This window comes from Sitodiplosis mosellana, unplaced genomic scaffold (assembly GCF_009176505.1).
Source record: "Sitodiplosis mosellana isolate CC-2019 unplaced genomic scaffold, AAFC_SMos_1.0 Smas_scaffold_6226, whole genome shotgun sequence".
Taxonomy (NCBI): Eukaryota; Metazoa; Arthropoda; class Insecta; order Diptera; family Cecidomyiidae; genus Sitodiplosis; species Sitodiplosis mosellana.
Window position 1 is genome coordinate 10,203,598 of NW_022601467.1, and position 21,470 is coordinate 10,225,067.

At 36.3% G+C, this 21,470-nt stretch overlaps 3 protein-coding genes across 31 annotated transcripts in view; 1 reads left to right on the forward strand and 2 right to left on the reverse strand.

Moving 5' to 3' along the window:
- LOC129577846 (homeobox protein unplugged-like) lies at positions 1-14,301 on the reverse strand. The gene is made up of 4 exons (XM_055465597.1): positions 14,249-14,301; positions 1,837-2,930; positions 1,287-1,501; positions 1-1,175 (listed from the first exon to the last, which is right to left on the reverse strand). The coding sequence occupies exons 2-4, from the start codon at positions 2,618-2,620 to the stop codon at positions 873-875; spliced, it is 1,302 nt and encodes a 433-aa protein (XP_055321572.1). The 5' UTR covers positions 2,621-2,930; positions 14,249-14,301; the 3' UTR covers positions 1-872.
- On the forward strand, positions 7,985-16,630 carry LOC129577843 (mitogen-activated protein kinase kinase kinase 15). 29 transcript variants are annotated; one of them, XM_055465574.1, is made up of 16 exons: positions 7,985-8,078; positions 9,561-9,810; positions 10,515-10,720; positions 10,813-11,007; positions 11,111-11,262; positions 11,347-12,241; positions 12,320-13,136; positions 13,223-13,547; positions 13,619-13,765; positions 14,017-14,109; positions 14,325-14,613; positions 14,697-14,849; positions 14,966-15,077; positions 15,150-15,468; positions 15,540-15,935; positions 16,031-16,630. In XM_055465574.1, exons 2-16 carry the CDS (start codon positions 9,738-9,740, stop codon positions 16,104-16,106), a joined length of 4,248 nt encoding a protein of 1,415 aa, XP_055321549.1. In that variant the 5' UTR covers positions 7,985-8,078; positions 9,561-9,737; the 3' UTR covers positions 16,107-16,630. The 29 variants fall into 29 exon arrangements, with proteins under 29 accessions (XP_055321549.1, XP_055321541.1, XP_055321557.1 ...); XM_055465566.1 differs by having other exon boundaries at positions 7,990-8,078; positions 15,150-15,477; XM_055465577.1 differs by having other exon boundaries at positions 8,016-8,608.
- LOC129577848 (muscle-specific protein 20-like) overlaps positions 16,624-21,470 on the reverse strand; it is a 14,226-nt gene continuing 9,379 nt past the window's right edge. Inside the window, exons 2-4 of the mRNA XM_055465599.1 lie at positions 18,905-19,109; positions 17,197-17,317; positions 16,624-17,039 (exon numbers count right to left, since the gene is read on the reverse strand). Coding sequence (XP_055321574.1) covers positions 16,848-17,039; positions 17,197-17,317; positions 18,905-19,109 — 518 coding nt within the window. The 3' untranslated portion in view covers positions 16,624-16,847. The remainder of the gene's footprint in view (positions 17,040-17,196; positions 17,318-18,904; positions 19,110-21,470) is intronic.

The following is a 21,470-nucleotide window of genomic DNA, read 5'->3' on the forward strand; positions in this document are numbered from 1 at the left end:
TTGTGGTGATTTTTATGCTTTATTCTCTCAGTATTACTTATGACAATTTAAATTATATTCACTAAAAATACGGTAGAAGAAAGAAAACATTAAAATTTTTGTGTTGTTGCGCATGCAAACAATTTGTTCCAAGAGGTGCTTTGTAACCGACAAAAAAAAATGTTATCATCATCTCTTCGTTTATTTCAAGTTGGAGCGAATTCCATGACAAGAAAACTCAACGTTGAAATATTTTCAAAATAAAGGGAAATTATGTAAAATAGCATATAAATCCATTTGAATCAACACAGAGAGAAAAAAAATACTGATTTGAAAACAAGAGTATTGTATATTCACACATAAATGTGTATTTCGGTTCACTTGAATTTACTGCAATTGCTAAAAATCAAAGTGTTGTGGTGTTCTTATATTGAGATATTGAGATCGTGCACGAAAAAGAAACAAATATCGGAAACGTTGATGGTTCGGTGGTTTATTTCGTCGTTTTAGCCAGCTTGAAATGCTCTGATATGGCACAAGCACACTGTTTGCAGCAGGTCAAAAATTATTCTACAAAATTTGGCAGATGAATTCCATTAAGTTCTAAATAATTTACAATTGATATGACTCCATTTATCCACTCATCCAATGACTGTATCTCTGAGTTTGGACATTTTTTTTAATGCTCACTACCAAAGGAATTGTTTCTCTATTTTGTATCCGTTCAGCCAATCGACAAAGGAAACAGAAAACGTTGGTGTTGAAAATTGATGATTTTTATAACGAGGTCAATTGAAAACCAAACAAACAAAATAGATATCGATTACTTTTTTCTTTGTCGGTTCGTTTTCAAATTGAATAATTTAATTTGATATCGTTAGACACACTATCTTTTATGTAGTTTGCACATTTTTTAGTGAATTTTGTAAAATATTGAATCGTTCGAAGCCGCCGATTTTTTCAAATTTATTGCTGCCAATATTTTTTCCTAGGATTGGTTTTGGACCAGACAATGCCATTTTTTCCATGTGCTGATGCTGTGATCTCACTGCAAATCGGTTCACATGCACCGGTATTGGTACGACAATTTTTGTGGAACCCGAATTATTACCCGAACTTCTGCTTATCCCATGCGACGTTAATCCCGCTTTAACTCTTTTCCATTTCGCGCGACGATTTTGAAACCAAATTTTCACCTTTAGTGTTGGAAATCGGAAAAGAAAGACAAAAGAAAAGAAAAATCACACTTAGAAATTCAATGTCACACGCAATGCAAATTTGTTCCAGCAAAAAATGTGTGCATTTACTTGAACTTCGCTCAGTTTAAGACTCGTTGCAATTTGACTTCGTTCGGTAAGGCTTAGGTACTTTTTGGCATGGAATTCCCGTTCCAATTCTAATAATTGCTCCGATGTGAATGCGGTTCGTCTTCGTCGCGATTTGGAATTATGCTTCGACCCAGTCCGATGTGAACCAGATCCATTGGCAGCATCCTCACCCGAACAGTCACTATCGAATTGATCTGCAATTCATTTTAGAATGGATTGGCAATGTTTAATGAGTTGTCAAATGATTGCGGTCATTTAAATCATTCTACAAAAAAAAAATGCATTGGTGATCTTGTCTCTCGATTCGAAACATTTCTTTTGTTCAACAATTTTTGTTTACTACAATATTTATAGAATTTTTACAAAATCAACTATTTTTCATTAAATTATGATGTTTAAATTCGACACTTGTTTTTAGTTTTCTGTACAATAAAGACATGCTCTATAATGTAATCAAAAAAACACTCAAAAATTACAGAATTTTCTTGTTAACACACTGAGAAAATGCTTCTTCCCAACAATGTGATACCTTGTGTATTGTTGTCGCCGTCGGGTGACATATCCAAACTAATTTCACTATTGCAATCACTATCCACATCGTCATCGACATTTTCATCTGGCCCACTGTCATCATTCCGTGCACTTTTCTCATAATCACTAATGTGTCCGTCGAATCGGTCTCTATCACTTTTGTGATCATCACCATTTATTAATTGACTGTTACATTGTTCCCCATTATCACTGGGTTGACTGAGACGATTGATGCCATACGAGTTTAAATGTTTATAATAGTCATTATTTGTATTGGAGATCATTTCGTTGAATCGCATTTCGTGGATATTATCCACACTGCCGAAATATTGTTCTATTGATCGTGATGCAATCGGTAGTGCATTTCGATCGTGATCGGCTGCCGATAAAAAGTGTCGATTCTCTACGGCTAACGAATTGTTTGCGAATATTTCGGTGAATTTTTCTTTGATCACACTGTGATTAGCCGGATTCAATTGCATCATTTCGAGGACATTTCCAGCCGCTTTCTGTTGTTGCATAAAATAGTTGTGAAACCAGGGATTATACAGAGATGCTGCTGCAGCCATTGAAACATTCGACGGGAAATAGACACTGGAATTGGGGATTTTTTCATGATTTGGCGATACACCCCGTTCAATGTCTAGTGTTTTATTATCATTGGTCGCTATAATACTTTCAATTGAAAATGGTTTTGGACATTTTGGGATGCGTGTCAAAGATAAGTCAGCCGGTTGGCTTACTTCAACCGCCGCTTGATTACACTCAACTGGCTGATCCATTTCCTTTTTTTATTTATTTTCTTACAAATTCGATGCCAAACACAAAAACTACATTCAAAAATCGAACATTATCCAATGAAAAAATCCAAAATGTTCTGTTTTTTTCTCTTTCTCTCTCTCTCTCTCTATCTATCTATCTCTATCACTTCAATCACTGTCAATTAAATTCACAATAAATCTCGTTCAGTTCGGCATAAGCATCAATTTATCACTTGCCAATTTATTTGCCATCGATAGCTGTATTAAATGATTCTTAACGGACACTGTTGGCACTGGCTTGCATCCTATCCATGCGACTATCAATCTAGCACTGAAGAGAAGAAAAAAAAAACAACAACGTGCATGATTCTAATGTGCTACTGCACGTTCGTTGACAAATTCTCTTTCCAATGAATGAAGAGGGGAGGGCATTACCAAACTTCAATGTACTATGCTACTACTGGTCTACGCATCAAACCATCATCATTCTACTATATCATATTTTAAGCAGCAAATTAATTATACACTATTTTTTTATGTTTGTTTGTTTTTTCTGTTTTAAAAATGGATTCGCGCAGATAAATTATATCGAAATGAAATGCAAATTAGCTCACTTTTTTTTTCAAACGATACGTAAATTGTGCGCAAAGGAAAGGATATAACACTTCCCGCCAATCAATTAACGATGATTGTGGTATGAGACGAAAACTCAATTATTATATCATAATCGAAACATTATTAACAGAATTTTTGGAAATAAAAAAAAGTCAAAACATTGCCAATGAGCCTGTGTTACACTCACGGACCCTGCTAAAACGGTTAATTAAATGGCAATTATATGCTTAATGTTTTTAGCGATTTCAAACAACACGCACATATACAAACGGCAATATAAACGATTTTCATCTATTTATTTAGACGTGTATATGATTTTGTAGTCTGAAGCAATTTCTTAGAATGTTAACCACGAACGTAATGTATGTAATGTGCTGTGAAAAAGCTTCAAGCGTGCGCAGATTGTGGAAGTGCTTAGGTTTGTCGGTTGTAATGTACAATAAGGACCGCCCCCTTTCATGCAATTGGTGAAAAGAACCAACATCAAGATGATAAAACCAGCGAAAAACCGACAATATTTTTTTTACTTCTTTTTTTTTTGCCCATTCCTTCGGTTTTGCCTTGCGCATTTTTTCTGTTCTTTTTCTCTCCTTCCCTCTATATGCGCCGAACCGAAGTGCGAATGGATTCGAAATTCTCAAACTATTGTCAATTTATTTGTGTGTCGCATAAATGAAAATGTCACTTCTACTTTGTTCAATTTCATTACATTCCTGATGAGTTGAAGTCAATTTTAATTGCGGTTTCGATTTTTTTTTTCAAAATAATTTCAGAACATAAACTTAAAACTTCAACATCGAAGATTGTTCAGTTACTTATTGGCTTCTTATTGTGATTTTCAATTTTTGGGCAGGTGAAATGTGTTGAGTTGTGGTCTTTTTAACGTGGAACTTCCACAGTGGAAATTGAGTTACGTTCTTCAATGGTCAATGTTTGAAATATTTTCGGATATTCCAAGAATATTTCAGACCTATATTACCTGATCTTCCGAATCATTTCACCCAACACAAGATCCTTCTTCAGATTCATATTGCTGGAACAAATTTCGATCGGATAATTTATTCAATTTCAGGAGTTCTTTTTTGTACTTTCGACGTATTTTCACGTAAAACAATCCGTTCTCACGAAATCATTGTGATGGATAAATGTCGTCATATTGTCGAATAAATTATGAATAGGACAAAGCTAAAAAGTCTTCGTATCACTTCGATTCGTATAGAGAAAAAAGCTTCTAACACATCGATAACTAATCCGACTCTGGACCACAATCGAACGAAGCTAATAAAATGATAACTAATGCACATTTGATAAATACCGATATACCACCGAATTTATTTAACATGTGCTTCGATATTAACCCGTTTGTGCCCGATTACAATTTTTGTTTCCATTTTCATTTTAGTACTAATATTTATATTCTACATGGTCCTCGGAACAAAAAAAATTATGGACATTTTTTTTTGTCTGACGCCTAGTTTGGCCAGGAGCGGCCTCGGTAGCAAAAAATTTGAAACCGATTTAGTGGGAAAAAATAATGAAAAAATTATTTTTTCCAAATTTTGAAATTATATGTTTGTATGTATGGTTGTATGACTGCTTTCGTTTTCATGTTCCTACTATTGTGATTACCTCATAATTTACGAAAAGAGCCAGGTTTTTAATGAGGCGAGAACTGAAAGTTATCGAAAGTTACTGCTACTATTGTTCATTATTTATAAAAATTGTAACAGTCTTGCACTCTTTTCCGGCCAAACCTCTAACAAAACCCACATTATATTCAGCCAGAGCTTGGCGGTGTTCAATAAAATGAAATAAATAAAAATATACGCCAACACACTGAAAAACACTAGACGACTGCAAAAAGAAATTTAAAAACAAAATGAAAAATGTGGAAAATTTTACACAACTGATAACAGACCTACCATTTTATGTTGCCATATGGCAACGCTAGGCACAAACGAGTTAATCATGAACGCATCACCACGATTTCAAACTAATTCAAGTTTAACCGATGTCAATTTTAATTAAACAATATCAATACACTGTTTCTATCACACTCGATTGTGATAGCCACATTTCGTTCAACGAATCAAATCAAAAAATTATCATTTTCAATTAAATGGTCAAATAAACGAGGATTTGCTATCAGTGCCATTTGTGTTCTGTGTCTGGTTCGGAATGAATTTTAATCTGCAAGAATCTTCTTGATTATTTAAGAGCACATGAAGTTTCGAATATGATAACGAATATTAGATTCTCAGCAATGTGGTCATAAATCAGGAATGTCATTCAACTAGAACTATGAATCATTGTGTATATCATTGGCAAGTTGACAATGGCAACCATGAAGAAACCGAATAAATTAATATATCCAATCCAGTAAAATAAGAATTTCTGTTTTAAATCTCGGTTTTTCTATTTTTCACGCTAACCGATCAATCTTTCTTTAAGTTGCAAATATCACTATGGGCATAGAGCTTGCACTGGACCAGTAATTTCCCAATATTTTGCTCATCTGGATGTTTGAGCACGAAAAATATTGTCTTAAAAATACACTAAAGAACTCTGTTTATGTCTTCATCTTGTGAAAACACTGTTTATGTCTATGTTTTCATCTTCAGTCCAGCTGCAAAATGTGGAAACATAAAACCAAAATGTGCTCCTCCATTCGCCCAAATACCTTTTCGCTCGTAATATTTAGCGACGAAATAAAAATTAAAAAAAAAGGTGAACAACGACAAAAAAATGAGCTACAAATGTAAACAAAAATCAATTAATAAATAGGCAATTTGGTTTGTTTGTTAACAAATTTAATATTAAAATTATAACGTGTTGAAGTCGTTGTTGCGCTCACGCGCATATGGCTTGTGCCATTTAACATTTCAATTGTATTTTGTTTTGGTAACGTATGATAATTGATTCCCAGTATTCGTGGTTAATCGAAACTGCACGCGACTAGTCACATATATCCGATGGATGTAATTACGTGAAAAAGGAACGAACGATACGAAAAAAACAACAACAACAACAACAACAACAACAACAACTACAACACATTGGGTAGATACCTATCAATTGTGTTGCGGTCATTTTAAGCGGCATTACCATATTGCATCAAATATAAACGAGCTGAAACCACTCTATCCGATGATTAAGCATAATAGTAACGTTCAAACGCTTCAATTACTGCATTTAATAATAAATATATCATTACATTATTTGGGTATTTGTCGATCGTGTACCTTGCAGAAGGCAATTTTCGTGTTTTGTTGGACGATATATGGCGAGGATATGGCGTAATTTGGCGTCATTAGGATATTCATAGCACATTTTGATATTGTTGTTGCTGTATATCAACCCTTTATTATCGATAAGAAAAGGGATCCCTACAAAATTGGTGCAACGCAACACAAATTCCGAATATCACCACGAAATATTGCCCAATTGCCAAGTCTATCTCTAGTAAATTTCTTAATTGCAGACACATCGTCGCATAGTTTATTCATTGTTTGAAGTACGAAAATAGCGGAAGCGGCTGATTGTTGCATCTTAGCAGCTGGCCCGGCCCGTTAATACCTTGCAATGAGGCACTCTATCGATTTAACTGCACACGAATGCTCTGATTCAAACAGGATAGCATCGTGAATGCAATCTCAATAAGCGCTCAATTCAAGCAGTAAATGATTTATTTTGATTAAAAAAAATGGACGATTTTCAAAACAAAAAATATCAACAAAACATTCTTTGTTTGCCTCGTCGAAATTTCCCCAATCATAAATAACATCGCATTTGTGTGTCGCATTGACACAGCCACATGTGTGTGACGGGCTCACTTTTCTCTCTCTTGCCACTATTCATAAGATGAAAAAAAAAGTAGACGACAGAAAATAAAACACCGCATTTACAGTGTAGCCAAAATTTACGACTTATTAAACGCTCGAGTGCACCGCACTCCTTTTCACCAGCGTATGGTGTTGAAATGTTTGCAAGTAGCACTTATTTCTCTCTAGCTCGAATGCATCGGTGCACGGTGCATGCCGATAAAATGTAAAGACACACCGTTTTCTCTCTCTCTCTCTCTCTCTCTCTCTCTCTCTCGCTCTCCGCTTCAAATGCAATATATCACATTTTATTGGGCAGAACAAATAAGTTGGCAAGTCAACTTTGATCTGAAGCCACACGACTTCCACAACAAATTAATTTCATTTTCATTAATTTGTCGGAATGCATATTTACGCTGTGAAATTAGTCAATTAACACCAAGCAGTTTTTCCCATTTGCTGCGATCTCGGATCGGGCCCGCTTCATGTTCAACAAACACAAACAAATGGAGTTATAACTTGATCATTGCCAGTTAACATTCCAATTGATGGGTCAAATGCAAATGAAGTGCTATGCTTTGATTGACTTTACAGCTAGATAGAAACATTTCTATCGATGGACGAAACAAGAAATCATATCGAAACATTTACTCATCTGTTTATTATTCTTTTTTGACAAAGTGATGGATATTTTCTTATTTCGTATCCGTACATTTTATTTCAAAGCATACATCACTTTTCATCACACTCAAAGTTTTTGTTTTCAATTAGAATAAAAATATTATTCTCAATTCCTTGGTCTTAATTCTTATTCGAACCACTAAAAACGAACAAAATTCAACTAAAAGCTGTCTAGACATCTGCTGCCATCTCGTAGCATTCGAAAGAACTGTGGACTTAAGTAATATGAAAGTACAATGTGGTATATGCCAAAATGTCGGAATACTTTGCCTTGAATCCGATTGGTGGCGTTGTTTGTTGACGTTTCCATTGTCTTCCATCGTGCGAGTGGGTTTCAGACTAGAATTCTTATTTCGCTTCAGGTTTTGTTTGTTTTTGTTGATTTTTTTTTTCTGTGATAGAATTTGTTTTTTTCTCTCATATCGTTCGGCATTCATTTTTCACTTGTGTTAAATTGAACGGTGCATTTTCAGTGACATTACAAACGGACAAAAATATGGGTGCAATATTGTAAATTGAGTTGTATTCGATGCGATCCATTTCGATTCGAAAGTATAAATGCGTTTCATCGGTTCAAGAGTTATACAGAGATTGTTAAAAAACGACAAAAAAAAAATTTAAAATAATTCTCAAGCATTTCATATTTACAAACAAACACTGAGAGAATAAAAAAAAGCCGTATCATATTCAGTGTAATGTCATGTTGTGTTATGTATGTGCAAATGTGCAAATAATCCGTTCAAACGAAAGAGGAGTACGACAAAGATAGAAAAAAATACACCGAGAAAGACACGGAAAGAGAGAGAAAGAGCGAGAATTACAAGCGATTAGCACGTTTTTCAGCAAATTGTGACTCTCGCATCTGTGTACGAAACGGCTAAAATAGCAGCCAGTATGTGCATTTTAAAAATAGCCGCATTCTTTTTCAAAGTGTCCAAGTTTGAAAAAAAAACCAATCAAACAGCCTAACCGTAAATCACATACGGAAATTCTGTTGTTTAATGTTTGGCTTCTTGTGTGTGTACACTGAGCCCTTTAAATAAGCCGAATATAAACAGCAATATAATTTTTTTTCCTTCTTCTTGATAAGAATACAAACAACAATTCAAACGTTGTTTGTTTACAGTGAGGCGAATCGAAAGAACACATTTGAGTGTTGAATAGTTCGAAGAACGAGTGTTATCTTTTGAAATCATGGCAAAATAACGTATAATACACATTCCAAAGCCCTAAGCTGTATAAAAAAAGAATTGGTTTTATTGAGAGAAACCGAAATTGCGTAATATTTGGATTTGTGGCGAAATAAGACACCGCATTTAATTAGAGCCATAAAACCCAATACACGATTGAGTGAGAGAGAGAGAGGTACACACGATGTATATGTGACACCCACAGCTCTTTGGGAAAATTGAAACGCTTTGCCTACTCCTCTGCTCTTTATCCCTCCGCATCATTTTGCTACATCTCAACAGAGACTATGCCATTTATGGTCAAGTTCTCACTCACTCGCGAACCAAATATAATATATACATACATTTCTCAACACATTTGCTTCGAGTGTGAATTCGAGTCATTCTTGCTTTTTTTCATTTTTTCTCTGTATTCTTTTTTTCTTTGAAAACTGCACCGATCATCAAATTTTAAACTTCTGATCTTTATCGCCGCAATTTATAACGGTTTTCATTGAATTTTACTGTTGAATAAACGGCATTGCATTGCACGAAGTGAAAAACGAATGTTGTGTCGTTTATTATTTTTCTTATTGGAATTTGTGTCAATTTATTGAATCATTTTCAACACCTTGATTCTAATTGCATGCACTTCTTTTTCTCTATTGTTATTAGGTGAAATATTAAATTACAAAACGTGAAACTCTATCGAATATGATTGGAACAAAGATGCGAAAAACCCTAAAGTAGCATTTGAATCCAACGGATTTATTTGTAAAAAAAATTCAAAGTGCAAAATTACGTTTAAGTCGAATAAGTTCATTCAGGTTAATACACATACACACATACAAAATGCCTTCACCAACATCAACCGTATCATCCGCGGCTGTTCCAGCTGCCGCGACTATCGATGAAATACCACCAGGTAATTTATATTGTATCTTGTATTGTATTTAAAAAGCAGAGAAAGAAAAAAACTTGCACTTTGAATCGTTTGTTTTTTTCTTCTCTTCTCCTGTATTAGTCAACACGCTGAGTCAAATAACAAATTAGCATAAAAAAAAAATTTGTTTTTGTTTTGATGGAAAATTTATTTTTGTCCGTCGATTTCATGATAAATCTAAGGATAAAAACACATGAATAATGAAAGTTATATTTGTTTATTCAAAATGGAAAATATTTGATAAGAAAGAATTGTTAAAATCTCATGAGGATTTTTCATATAGAACATATATTGACTGAGTGGCGCTGTTGATAAGACGTTGTTGTTTTTCAGCAAATATTTCAAATTTCATCCGGCTGGTATTTATCATGTGATCCAATTTGTAAAATCAAATTTTTCAACAGCAATAACAATCAAACAATCGAAGAAGAAATAGTAAATTTCATCATGTTAAATTGAGTGGGATAGTTAACATTTGGACCCTTTTAACCTATGATTGTGTAGGAGACAGATCGTTTAATTAATCGAATCAAATTTGAAATGTGATACATCACATACACATACACTAACACCCAGTTGTATGTGTGTGTGTGTGCGTATGTGCGCATTGATTTGTCGCGGATAATTGTTATTTATTGAAAACGAGTTTAACACACAAAAAATGCACATTTATCATTCGGATTTAGAATTGAATGGCGTGCGACAAACGGACAGCATGTCAAATTTGAGTGACATGTCTGGTAATACGGCAGTACAAGCGAATCGACCGCGTATGGACGTTGCCTGCGTCATTGACACCGTGCATGTGGACCACATATCACATCGTAAATGTGCACTCGATGAACTCAAACAAGCATGCTCCCTCACCAATGCCAATTTGCATCAGATTCAGGTAATTAGCATATATGTGCGCACATTCCTATGCACAGTCGATGTGAATTTGCTTCTTAATTGGCTATTAATGGTCTCTTTCTCGCGAAATAGTTTGAAAAATTGGATTTTGGCGAAACGAATGTGTTGGACACATTCTATAACGCAGATGTGGCTGTTGTTGATCTAAGCGTTCAATTGCAACAAAGTGCCTTATCGTATCATTTGGGTGTACGCGAGAGTTTTGGCATGAAAGGAAACATTCTGCTGTACAACGATATCCAAACCGAACAAACGCTTCGGTTGAAAGTAAGTTGACTGGCTCACTTGATACTGATTCGATGCGAAAAACGTGCAAAGCCGAACAAACGTATTTACGATTCATTTTTTTTTCTCCATTCATTCAATTCAGCTGTCATGTGGCAACTACACGTTTCTTCCATACATTTTACAAGATTGTGGCTCGTGCGTGCTAACAAACACAACAAAAGAATCGTGTGAAAACAAGCAATCGCTCATGCTGAAGTTCAAAAAACTATTGCAAGACGTGGAAATCCAGTCAAAGTGAGTTGAATCGATTGTATTATTATGCAATTTAATTGGGGCTACAATTCAATTAAAAACGTATTTACTGTTGTATGATTTTAGGACACATATGCGAGAGAAATTCCTGAGCGATTTGCGGTTGGCTCGTGAGCAATATGTGAATAATACGGAGGAATTGGCGAAAGTGTTGCACAATATGCGTAAACGTTTGGACGATCCGAATGTGTTGTCGGGCGAAGTGGTGCATTCGTATATGTGCTCGTTGCGTGATACACAAGATTATGATGCAATGGTGTCGCTGGTCAACGACTTGCGTACAATACCAAACAAACGGAAGCACATCGAAACGGGCAACATGAAATACATGTACGCCTTTGCATTGAATCGACGAAACAAGGAAGGCGATCGTGAAAAAGCGCTCAACACCTGTGTCAAAGCATTGGAACGAAAAGAGAACCATTTTCCCGATATGTTATGCTTATGCGGTCGCATTTACAAAGACAAATTCGTTGAATCGAGCCACACCGATATGGACAGTCTGAAGAATGCCATACGATGGTATCGACGAAGTTTCGAAGTGCAACCGAACGAATATGCAGGCATTAATTTGGCGACACTCCTTGTGATCGATGGCAAAGATTTTTCCAACACAGAAGAGCTCCAACACATCGGTATGGTGTTGAACAATTTGATTGGTAAAAAAGGCAGTTTATTTTCGTTGACTGAGTACTGGGATGTGGCAACATTCTTTGAAATATCCGTGCTGGCTGAAGACTATGGCAAAGCCATTCAAGCCGCTGAATGCATGTTCAAATTGAAACCACCGAATTGGTATTTGAAATCTACCATTGGAAACATTGCATTGATCGATCGCTTCCGCAAAAAGACTGATGACGTCGAACAAAGTCCTGAACAAAGTATTTTCCAGTTTTGGATGGAGTTCTTCCTCGAAGCAACCAAGGAGGGCGATCTGGAGAATATTCGATTTCCCATTTTGGTGAGTAAATTTCGAAATTCGCTTTTTGTTGAGTAAATTTCCGTTATGATTGATCTCATCCCCTTCTTTCGTACGTAGATATTGGAGCCGCAACGAATATTCATGCCAAGTTTCGTTATCATTAATGTTGGTGCCGAAGAGCAATCGATACAAATTACCAATTTGTGCCTGGCACATTCGAAGGGAACGTGCAAAAAAGTGCACGACTTCCTGTTCACCGCCAATCAAATCAAATCGGTTAGCCTGTACAAACGGGACGAGCGTTCGGCTTACTTATATGTACATCACAATTCAGATGATTTTCAAATGTATTTCCCATCGGTGAATTGTCGACAGCGTTTTTATGAGTTGGTGCGTGAAATAACCGCCGATCAAGAGGTGTTTGTCGATTTATCGGTCGATACAAATCCCATTCAAGATTATGAATACGATTTGGACGATCAAGGACGGCGTATAATATTGGGCAAAGGTACTTATGGCGTTGTTTTTGCGGCACGTGATCTTAATACTCATGTTCGAATCGCTGTAAAAGAAGTACCTGAAAAATTTACACATGAAGTACAACCATTGCACGAAGAAATCAAATTGCATTCCCAATTACGGCACCGGAATATCGTCCAGTATTTAGGTTCTGTGTCGGAAAATGGATTTTTCAAAATTTTCATGGAACAAGTACCTGGTGGCTCATTGTCCGCACTATTACGCTCCAAATGGGGCCCACTTAAAGATAACGAATCGACCATCGCATTTTACTCAAAACAAATTCTCGAAGGTCTTAAATATTTGCACGACCAAAAAATTGTGCATCGTGACATCAAAGGCGATAATGTTCTGGTCAATACCTACAGTGGAGTGTTGAAAATCTCCGATTTTGGTACCAGCAAACGGTTGGCAGGTGAATTGATGATCAATATTTACAATTTTTTACGTTTTCATGAAAGAATATTGTCTCCTAAATTGCATTTTGTTTTTTATCCATAGGAATAAATCCCATAACGGAAACATTTGCGGGAACATTGCAATATATGGCACCCGAAGTCATCGATCAAGGATTCAGAGGTTATGGTCCGGCGGCCGACGTCTGGTCATTCGGTTGTACGAATGTCGAAATGGCAACGGGAAAACCGCCATTTGTGGAATTGGGATCACCACAGGCGGCCATGTTTAAAGTTGGCTTTTACAAGAGCCATCCAGAAATACCTGAAATGTCCTCAATGGCCGAACGTTTCATTTTGCGTTGTTTTGAAGTTGACGTCAACAAACGTGCAACAGCCGCACAACTCCTTGAAGATCCATTTTTATCGGAGTACGGAGTACCTACCCAAATTTGAGTCCAATATTGAAAAGTCTAATCATTTTTTCTCTTCCTCATTGCAGAAAGCATCGAAAATCGCGCATATTGTCGGGCTTACCGCCAACTAATACCGAATTCATTCGAAGTGTCTCCGTTCCGGCCGATCGAATGATTTCAAAAAATACGGCACCATTCAATCCAGTGACGACACCAGTGACGCCCGATTTGGAGTATGTGTCAATCACTCAACTCATTGTCATGCAAATGTTTTATTTGTTTCGAATGTATTTTGAATTGATGTTTTGTAAATCGATTTTGTTTTCTGCTCGAAACTAGCATTTTTTTTATGCTACGTGTCAATTAATCCCTTCATAACAATATGTTTGTTTTTTTGTTTGGAATTTTTGGTTTTAAATACGTGAATTGTCTTTTTTTCTTCTTTTTTTCCCCCACCATTTTATGTGTTTGTTCTTTTGCGTAGTACATCTATGTCAGCCCGACCATCATCGAAAACATTATCTCGAACTCATTTGGCACCAATTCAAATACCCATTCCAATTATAATGACCCACAGGTATATGTGACAGAAATACTTTTGTCTTGAATTACTGTTTTAAATGTATATATAGATCTTTACTTGTTTGCATTTCTCCCATGTTTCTTTTTTCTGTTCTCTTATAAATAACTAAAATGCTTTTACTCACTTCACTTACAACAAAGAAAATGTCATGTGTCAGAAATCGATTGTGGATCATCATATAATTATTTTTATCTATTTATAATACACAGTTTGGCTTGTTCACCGTTAATCGATCCGGATCATGATGTTGAGACGGCGTTCAATTTGAATCGGCGCAGTTCATCGGGTGTTCTATTATCGCCCGAAGTCGAAATGACCGGCAGCATAACAAAGCCAATGACTGAAGCTAACGAAAGCGATGGATTTTATATGCTTAAAAAGGATTCGCAACGTCGAACCACCCTATCGAAAGTATTAACACATGATGAGCAAAAAATCTGTGATGTTTGGATGGACAAAATTGAAAATAACCATAATGTTCAGGTCGTCATTAGTAAAGTAAATTTTGGTGTTTTTGTCCTTTTTTTTGTTTCTAATCTTTTTTGAGTCAAGGCAATTCAAAAATAAATTTTCATCTGCAGGAGAACCTTGAAACAATGAACCGAGCATTACGAGATTATATTATCGATCAAAATAATGAAACTTTACAAAATGTGCTAATTTCGCTAAAAAAGAAGCTAAGCTCCGATGCAACAGCCATCGATCATCTTCTTTTGGCATTATATTCATTTCAAGTAGGTTGAACTCAGGTTCTGAGTCTCAGCATAATAAATTCTATTCAATGTGTTCATTTTATTAATTGGTGTTAAAACTGTTTCCATTTATTTATATATTTTTGTTCAATCGAAAGGATGCCGTCAATACGGTGCTTCGATCGCACAGTATAAAACCGCATTGGATGTTTGCGTTGGATAATCTAGTTAGTAATGCTGTCCAAGCAGGAATCACCGTTTTGTCGCCAGGTATATTCAAACGAAACGGAATTGATTGTTTCCAATGCATTTGTGCTAATTCAAATTAAATGGGTTATTTAGAGTTGGGTGCAAGTTTGGCGGGCCAAGATCGATTGGACAATGCCGAAGAGGAGGAAATGTCAACGTCTGGCGTAAGCACGGTGAATTCCACGAAAATCAAACCAATCAGCGCTGACAGTAAATATTTGAACGAGGAATTTTCCAAATTAAAAGTGCAAAATATGCATCTCATGCAAAACCTACTTGAATCACACAAACTGTATCAGGCCTTGTTAAAATCGACAATCGAAGAGCAACGCCTTAATTTAGATTTGCTACGCAATTTCACCGCTCAACTGACAAATTCCACGGTGCTCTATGAGCGCAGCGTTTCACAAGGGTATGAAAAGTAAGCTCATTTTATTCGTGAACGATTCGATATTTAAATACATATCATTTGCTTGTTTACAGTTATTCCAGTGATACCAGCGACATGGCGATAGGTCGCAATCAAAATGAGAATTTATCTGTATCGCCCGTTTCACAAATGCCAAATTCCATCACCGAAGTGGATGCCATCAACAATAATCGAAATATGGAACCGAATTTGCCACGAAAAACCGGCCTATTGACCTGTCCAAATCAATCCAAATCAGACGCACAGCTAAAAGCATCACCCGGAAAACGATTACACATTAGCCGAGATCAAATGGCTACGTCAATACCAGTCGAAACGCGCCTCAATGACTGGCTAAATGCAACTAACATTGATCCCATGTCAAAAACGGCAATCCTATCGGAACAATTTACGTACGATGATTTTATTTATGGAATGGAAAAAACCGATTTGCAACGCATTGGATTGAAGTAAGTCCCTACGCGCCTGAAACATTGTATGCAAAAAAAATGCTCAATTATGCATGTGCATTTGTTTTGTTTTTTCGTTTTTATTCTCAAAATAGATGCGGAGTTGAGGTAAAAATCTGGCGTGCAATAATGAAACACCGGAAACAATTCCCCGAACCAGCACCCGAATGAATCGGCAGCATACGATGAAACAATGAGATTGTGGGAAATCACGAAAAAAATATACAGAACAAAATAAATTTATGAAAATCAGCAGCTAATCCGTTTAATGTGACTTTTCTTTTTTGCCATATTAGCAATATATACGATGAATACGTTTTTTTTTATTATCATCATCACGTTGATCATAGTGATTTCTAATTTGTTTTTTTTCCCTTCGAGAGACATAACTTATCTTGTTATTTTGATACGGAAATAACTTGTTTACACTGCACTTCACATTCGCACATCGAATTGGCAGCTAGGCAGCTAATGTTATATATAAATATTTTATAATAATCAAGTGAAGAACGTACCATAAAATATTACAAAAATAAATATAAGAAATACTTATATATTTTTTTTAAATGGAAAATTGTCATACATACAGAAAATTATAGATCTGTTTTATTTTGTTGTCATTTTATTCTACGGAAATGTGAGAAAGAGGAGAGCGAGAGAAGGGAAAGAAAATAAAAATGCGATTAAATTGCACAGCTAGACTGTTTTATTTTGAGTTGTTGAACAAAAAAAAACATGAATTTCATTTGATATCTAATGTTGTGGATAGGTAAATGCTTACATTTCTAATTCTATTGTACAAAATTTAGCAAACCAAAATTGCAGGAAAACAATAGGTCTTTAAAGAAAGAAAGAAAAAAACACGCTGTTTGAACATGATAAATCTACTGATGCTAAAATGATCGCCCCAATTTATTTGCCGAGGATGATTTTACGTGAGGCTCCGAAGTTTTGGCCAGATTGGTTAGCACCACGGTTGGTACCAGCCTGCAAACCTATAATTGCTTCACTTTGACGGAGTGTTTCCTCTGTGAATTCACGTTTGTTCTCTTCTGCTGGACGTGGGCCTAAGTGTGGACCTCTATATTCTGGGTGCTTGTAGGTCTGAAGAAAAAAAAAACAACAAAAATGAATGATTTTACACAAAATAACTCGATATTATATTATATTTTTGGGAAAATGAAAGGAAATTTGAAAAAAAAAAACGAAAATAATTGAAAAAAATATGCATTAAAAAAACTCATTTAAATCGAATACATACAGCACGTCCGATGGCAAAGATGGTTTGGGTGACAAGAGCGATATTTTTGAAGTCCCACAAATCGGTGGTTTGGAACAAATCGACATCACCGACACCGTACAATGTGCATGCTCTTTGGAATCTATATGAGAAAAAAAAACAACAACAATAAAAACGATGACGTGAGAAATAGCGATACTTGTATTCGTTCGAGTGAAATAAAAAAACATCTATATGTATATCTATATATATTTTAAGTACACTCGGCTAATTCTAATCAGGCGAGAGTTTCACTCTAAACGTACTCTATCAACCAACCACTATAACATTTTCTACCAGGTGCACATGAATGACAACAGAGCAGTGCGCACGCAGCAAAACGGTACGTAGCGTTGATTCAAATGTGTATGCACATGCAGAGAGAGAGAGAGCGAGATTTATACGCGATAGCGATGCCCGAACATGTGTCTATCCCCACATTTACATTCTCACGGGTTTTATTTTACTCTGTTTTCGTACGAAAGCGATAGCTGATACACTGAACACTGCTCCACGCTGAATAGTTTCAAGTGCATTTGTTATATTTATTTTACTGATATTTAGTTGAAGTGGTTCAAGCAATCATCGGAACATCAAGTAGAGCAATCGGTGAATTTTTTACCCGGCGCCAATAAGACGATGGAACGCGTACACCAGTCGCACTCACATGCAGCTTGTCATGTTTGGTGTATTTCGTCCCACACTGTAGAAAAGTTCAAGACGCTTTTCGATACGTAAAAATTGTTCACTGTATTCCAGTGATAGCAGGCACGCATAAAGCCATACGATTTGTGTATAGTATTTAACGTGCGCATTTTTCAATGTATGGCCCAAAACTTTTGAAACAAAACCTGTTTCGGAGAGAGGGAAAGACAAAGAGACACCATAAACTACAGCCGAAAAATGTGAACGAAGTTGATTGTCAGCTTGACCATACTGCTTGCGTGCCCGAAATAATTGCCAAAAAAAAACGAATATGATCAGCACGGAGCTTTTTTCACCAACTTCAAACGATTATCATGAATGCTACGGTCGAAATGCATGTCTACACATTTTCCTGCTTCGGAATTTTGTGTCAAATCCCATAGAAAAAAAAACATCAAAAGTTTCAACATTTTAAGCGTCTTTCTTCCAAAGTATTTCTACCAGCGTCTCATAAAACCGAGCAGCATTCATTTCTAATGCTCATTTTAGTGACCGTATATACACTCTTCATAGCGACAATCGTGTGTTGAGCGTTAGAAAATTACTTTTGTATGTTGTTGTGTCTAATAAACAAACACAACACATTTGGTTGTGTACCCACTTCAAACGTGCTTTGGCTGTTGTGTATTTTCTTTGCTATCGCTTTGATGTGAGTACAAAGCCATTTATTCAACGGTTTATGATAGCTTGTTCCGATGTGTGTACAGTTAGAAACAACAATTGCATTCACTGTCGTTTTGTTGTTTCTATGTTATTCGCATTTTCTCTCTATTTCGCTTTTTTTCCCCAATCCCGTGCTTAGAGCAACACTCAACGACCGGGCCGTACATACGAGTAAAGCTAAACTGCAAATACCATCACTTTGAAACCATCGTCATATGAGGCTACGATGCATTTTCTCTGCGACGACTCAGTCGCAAAGCATTGAAATGCGGTTGTCATCATCGCTTGAAATTGTAATTGAAATTGATGCTGAAACACTCACTGGTTGATATTGTCCATCATTTTATAGTCGCCGCCGCTTGTGTTGATTTTTTGAATGATTCCTGGTGCCAAACGGTTCATCAATTTGCACAAAATAATACCGTCACGGAGTGCATACTCGAATGGAACGTTGGGAAAACGCTCGCCAATGAGCTGTTCAATCCATTGCTGTGCTTGCAATTCTTCCTCTGGGACACGCTTTCCAGCTACCTGTAAAATTGAAAACAAATTGACATCTCATTGAGTATTGCTTGTATGAACTCGACAAAAAAAAACACACCAGAAGAACACACAGAGAGTGGCATTTCATTGAAAATAAACCCAATCAGTATACATTGAGTGAATTCGCAGTCGAATTGACAACGCACACTTTGTATATTATTAGCAATATTATCAACAGATTGTTTTCGCAAGGGAAGCCTTCTATGCCGCCCTAGTTTCATTCGGACTTAAATTCGGACTGTCATTAGCTCGGATTAGGTTGAAAGATTGACAGCGCGCGCGCGCGCGATTCTTGAACAGTTTTTTTTGTTCTTTCTTTTCGTTCAAGTCATTCTGAAAAGACATTTTTCACAGGCGAACATTTTGTTTATATCTTTGCGTCTATAAACGTTGTCATTGTGCTCTATAGGCTCCTGCTAGGATTCTCGTAGCACAGAGAGCACAGCACAGACGAAAAAACCAAACGCTTCATTTTAAAATATTGCATAAGGCATATTTTTTGACGTTTTACTGTTCGATGTGTGACTATAAATATGTTCTGACTAAATCCGGTGACTATATATATTTTTTTACTTCGTACATCTCTGTTTCACTCACTCTCTCTCTCTCTCTCTCTCTCTCTCTTTCTCGCTCTCGCTCACCCGTTCGCTCGCTTTCAATCGAATCGAAGAAGTTTCGAGATCATCCGTTGAAACCGTTTTTCGCTGCAAATGAGCGGTGAATTTTATTTGACATGGTTCGTCCTCTTCAGAAATATTGTACTTGATGAATAAAATGTTTACAAATGATTTTGGGGGTTTTGGTGTGCAAACGACGAGCCAATATTAAGTGTGAGAGATTGTCACACGCGCACACTTTCGCTCTCCAAACATATGGCCTTTGATTCATTGAGTTTTCAACAACACAGTTTTGATTTTTCCTTCTTTCGTCTTCACTTCACTCTCTGCCTCGCTCTTTCCCTAGTAAACATCGCTTCGTGAAATGACGTCGACAAATTTGAATTGTGAATAATGCCAAACATCTGTTACCTGAACGCATTTAGTGTACACAAACACACACACACGCATACACAAGAGTCATTGCTCCTTTGCGGACAAGTTAATTGCCCGTGAATGCAAACACAGAAGGCAAAGATTTACGTGGAATTAGTCATAGAAAATGAAACCGAATCAATCGAAGAAAATGGAAATTCAAACGTGGTTCCGGATCTTCATTGAATCGAATTTCCAAAGAGACGGGAGAATGAGAAGCAAAGAGTCCTGAAATTGAGCGAGCGAATGAAAGAGTATGAATCAGTTGAAAGCATCTATCGTAACGGTTATTTTTAAAACATATTTATAATTCACAATATATATATTTTTATTGCTCCGACACCATAGTCGATACACATAGATCGACTTGTTAGAATAGTCGGTTGAGAGCACGTACATGTCGTTTCATTAAGTCACTGTGGTGCCTATAAATTATAATCATCTCGAAATTTTTCACTCAACTAATGGGACACACAACGGGCCGCGATGAAAAACCATCACACTGAAAATGTTCTTCGGTGCAAAGCTCATGATGTTTAGTATATAGTTTAGCGAAATCCAGAACAATCAGAAAACAAACAGTGTACAGCTCAAAAGAGAACGCGCACGCGAGAGAGAGAGAGAGAGAGATGGATAGAGATAGATGTTTTTTTTATTGCAGCAAATTTTGTATGTTTGGTTTCGGCTCGATATGTTTACATTCATAAACTACAAGAATCGAATAAATCGATTTGGCAGCGTGTTTCCTTTTCTCTCTTTTTATTTCTACTACAGAACAACGTCCCACCAGATAGTTTGCTTTCTCGCGATTTGCAAATACTTTTGAGGAGCCGCCGAATCAAGCTCAATGATAATAAATGGATTCTATGATTTAGTTTGTAGGAGAATGAAGTGCGCGCCTACACAACACCATCGTCAATATTTATTTTTCTTTATTAATATATATAAATTTTTTTTTTAATAAGATTATTTGTTTATACTCTTTGCATCGACGTCATAACGGCCGAAGCCAGAAACAAAGGAAAAACAAAATTTTTCATGAGAACACAGCGGAGCGAGAGGAGAAGAAAAAAAAACAAACATATTGTAGACGACGAATGATGATCACACACCATCTTATTTTGTCCGTGATACTTGGATTTGTTGGCGTGTTTTCCTTTCTTTTTTCGTTCTTTTTTCCTCTTCTTTTTGTGTTCTCTCACCACGCTAAATGTTCTGTTCCATTTTTCATTTTTTCCCCTTTTTCATGCATCCGTTTGCTTGCTCGACGTTTTTTTCCGCTTTTCTAACCGCTTACACATATTCATCTTGTTT

Coding starts and splice junctions, on each gene's coding strand:
- LOC129577846 (XM_055465597.1), bottom strand. CDS start 2,620: ATGGATCAGCCAGTTGAGTGTAATCAAGCGGCGGTTGAAGTAAGCCAA. Junction 1,502..1,836: donor CGGCGACAACAATACACAAG/GTATCACATTGT, acceptor AATGAATTGCAG/ATCAATTCGATAGTGACTGT. Junction 1,176..1,286: donor TTAAACTGAGCGAAGTTCAA/GTAAATGCACAC, acceptor CCAACACTAAAG/GTGAAAATTTGGTTTCAAAA.
- LOC129577843 (XM_055465566.1), top strand. CDS start 9,738: ATGCCTTCACCAACATCAACCGTATCATCCGCGGCTGTTCCAGCTGCC. Junction 13,548..13,618: donor GAAGATCCATTTTTATCGGA/GTACGGAGTACC, acceptor TCCTCATTGCAG/AAAGCATCGAAAATCGCGCA. Junction 14,614..14,696: donor TTCAGGTCGTCATTAGTAAA/GTAAATTTTGGT, acceptor TTTCATCTGCAG/GAGAACCTTGAAACAATGAA.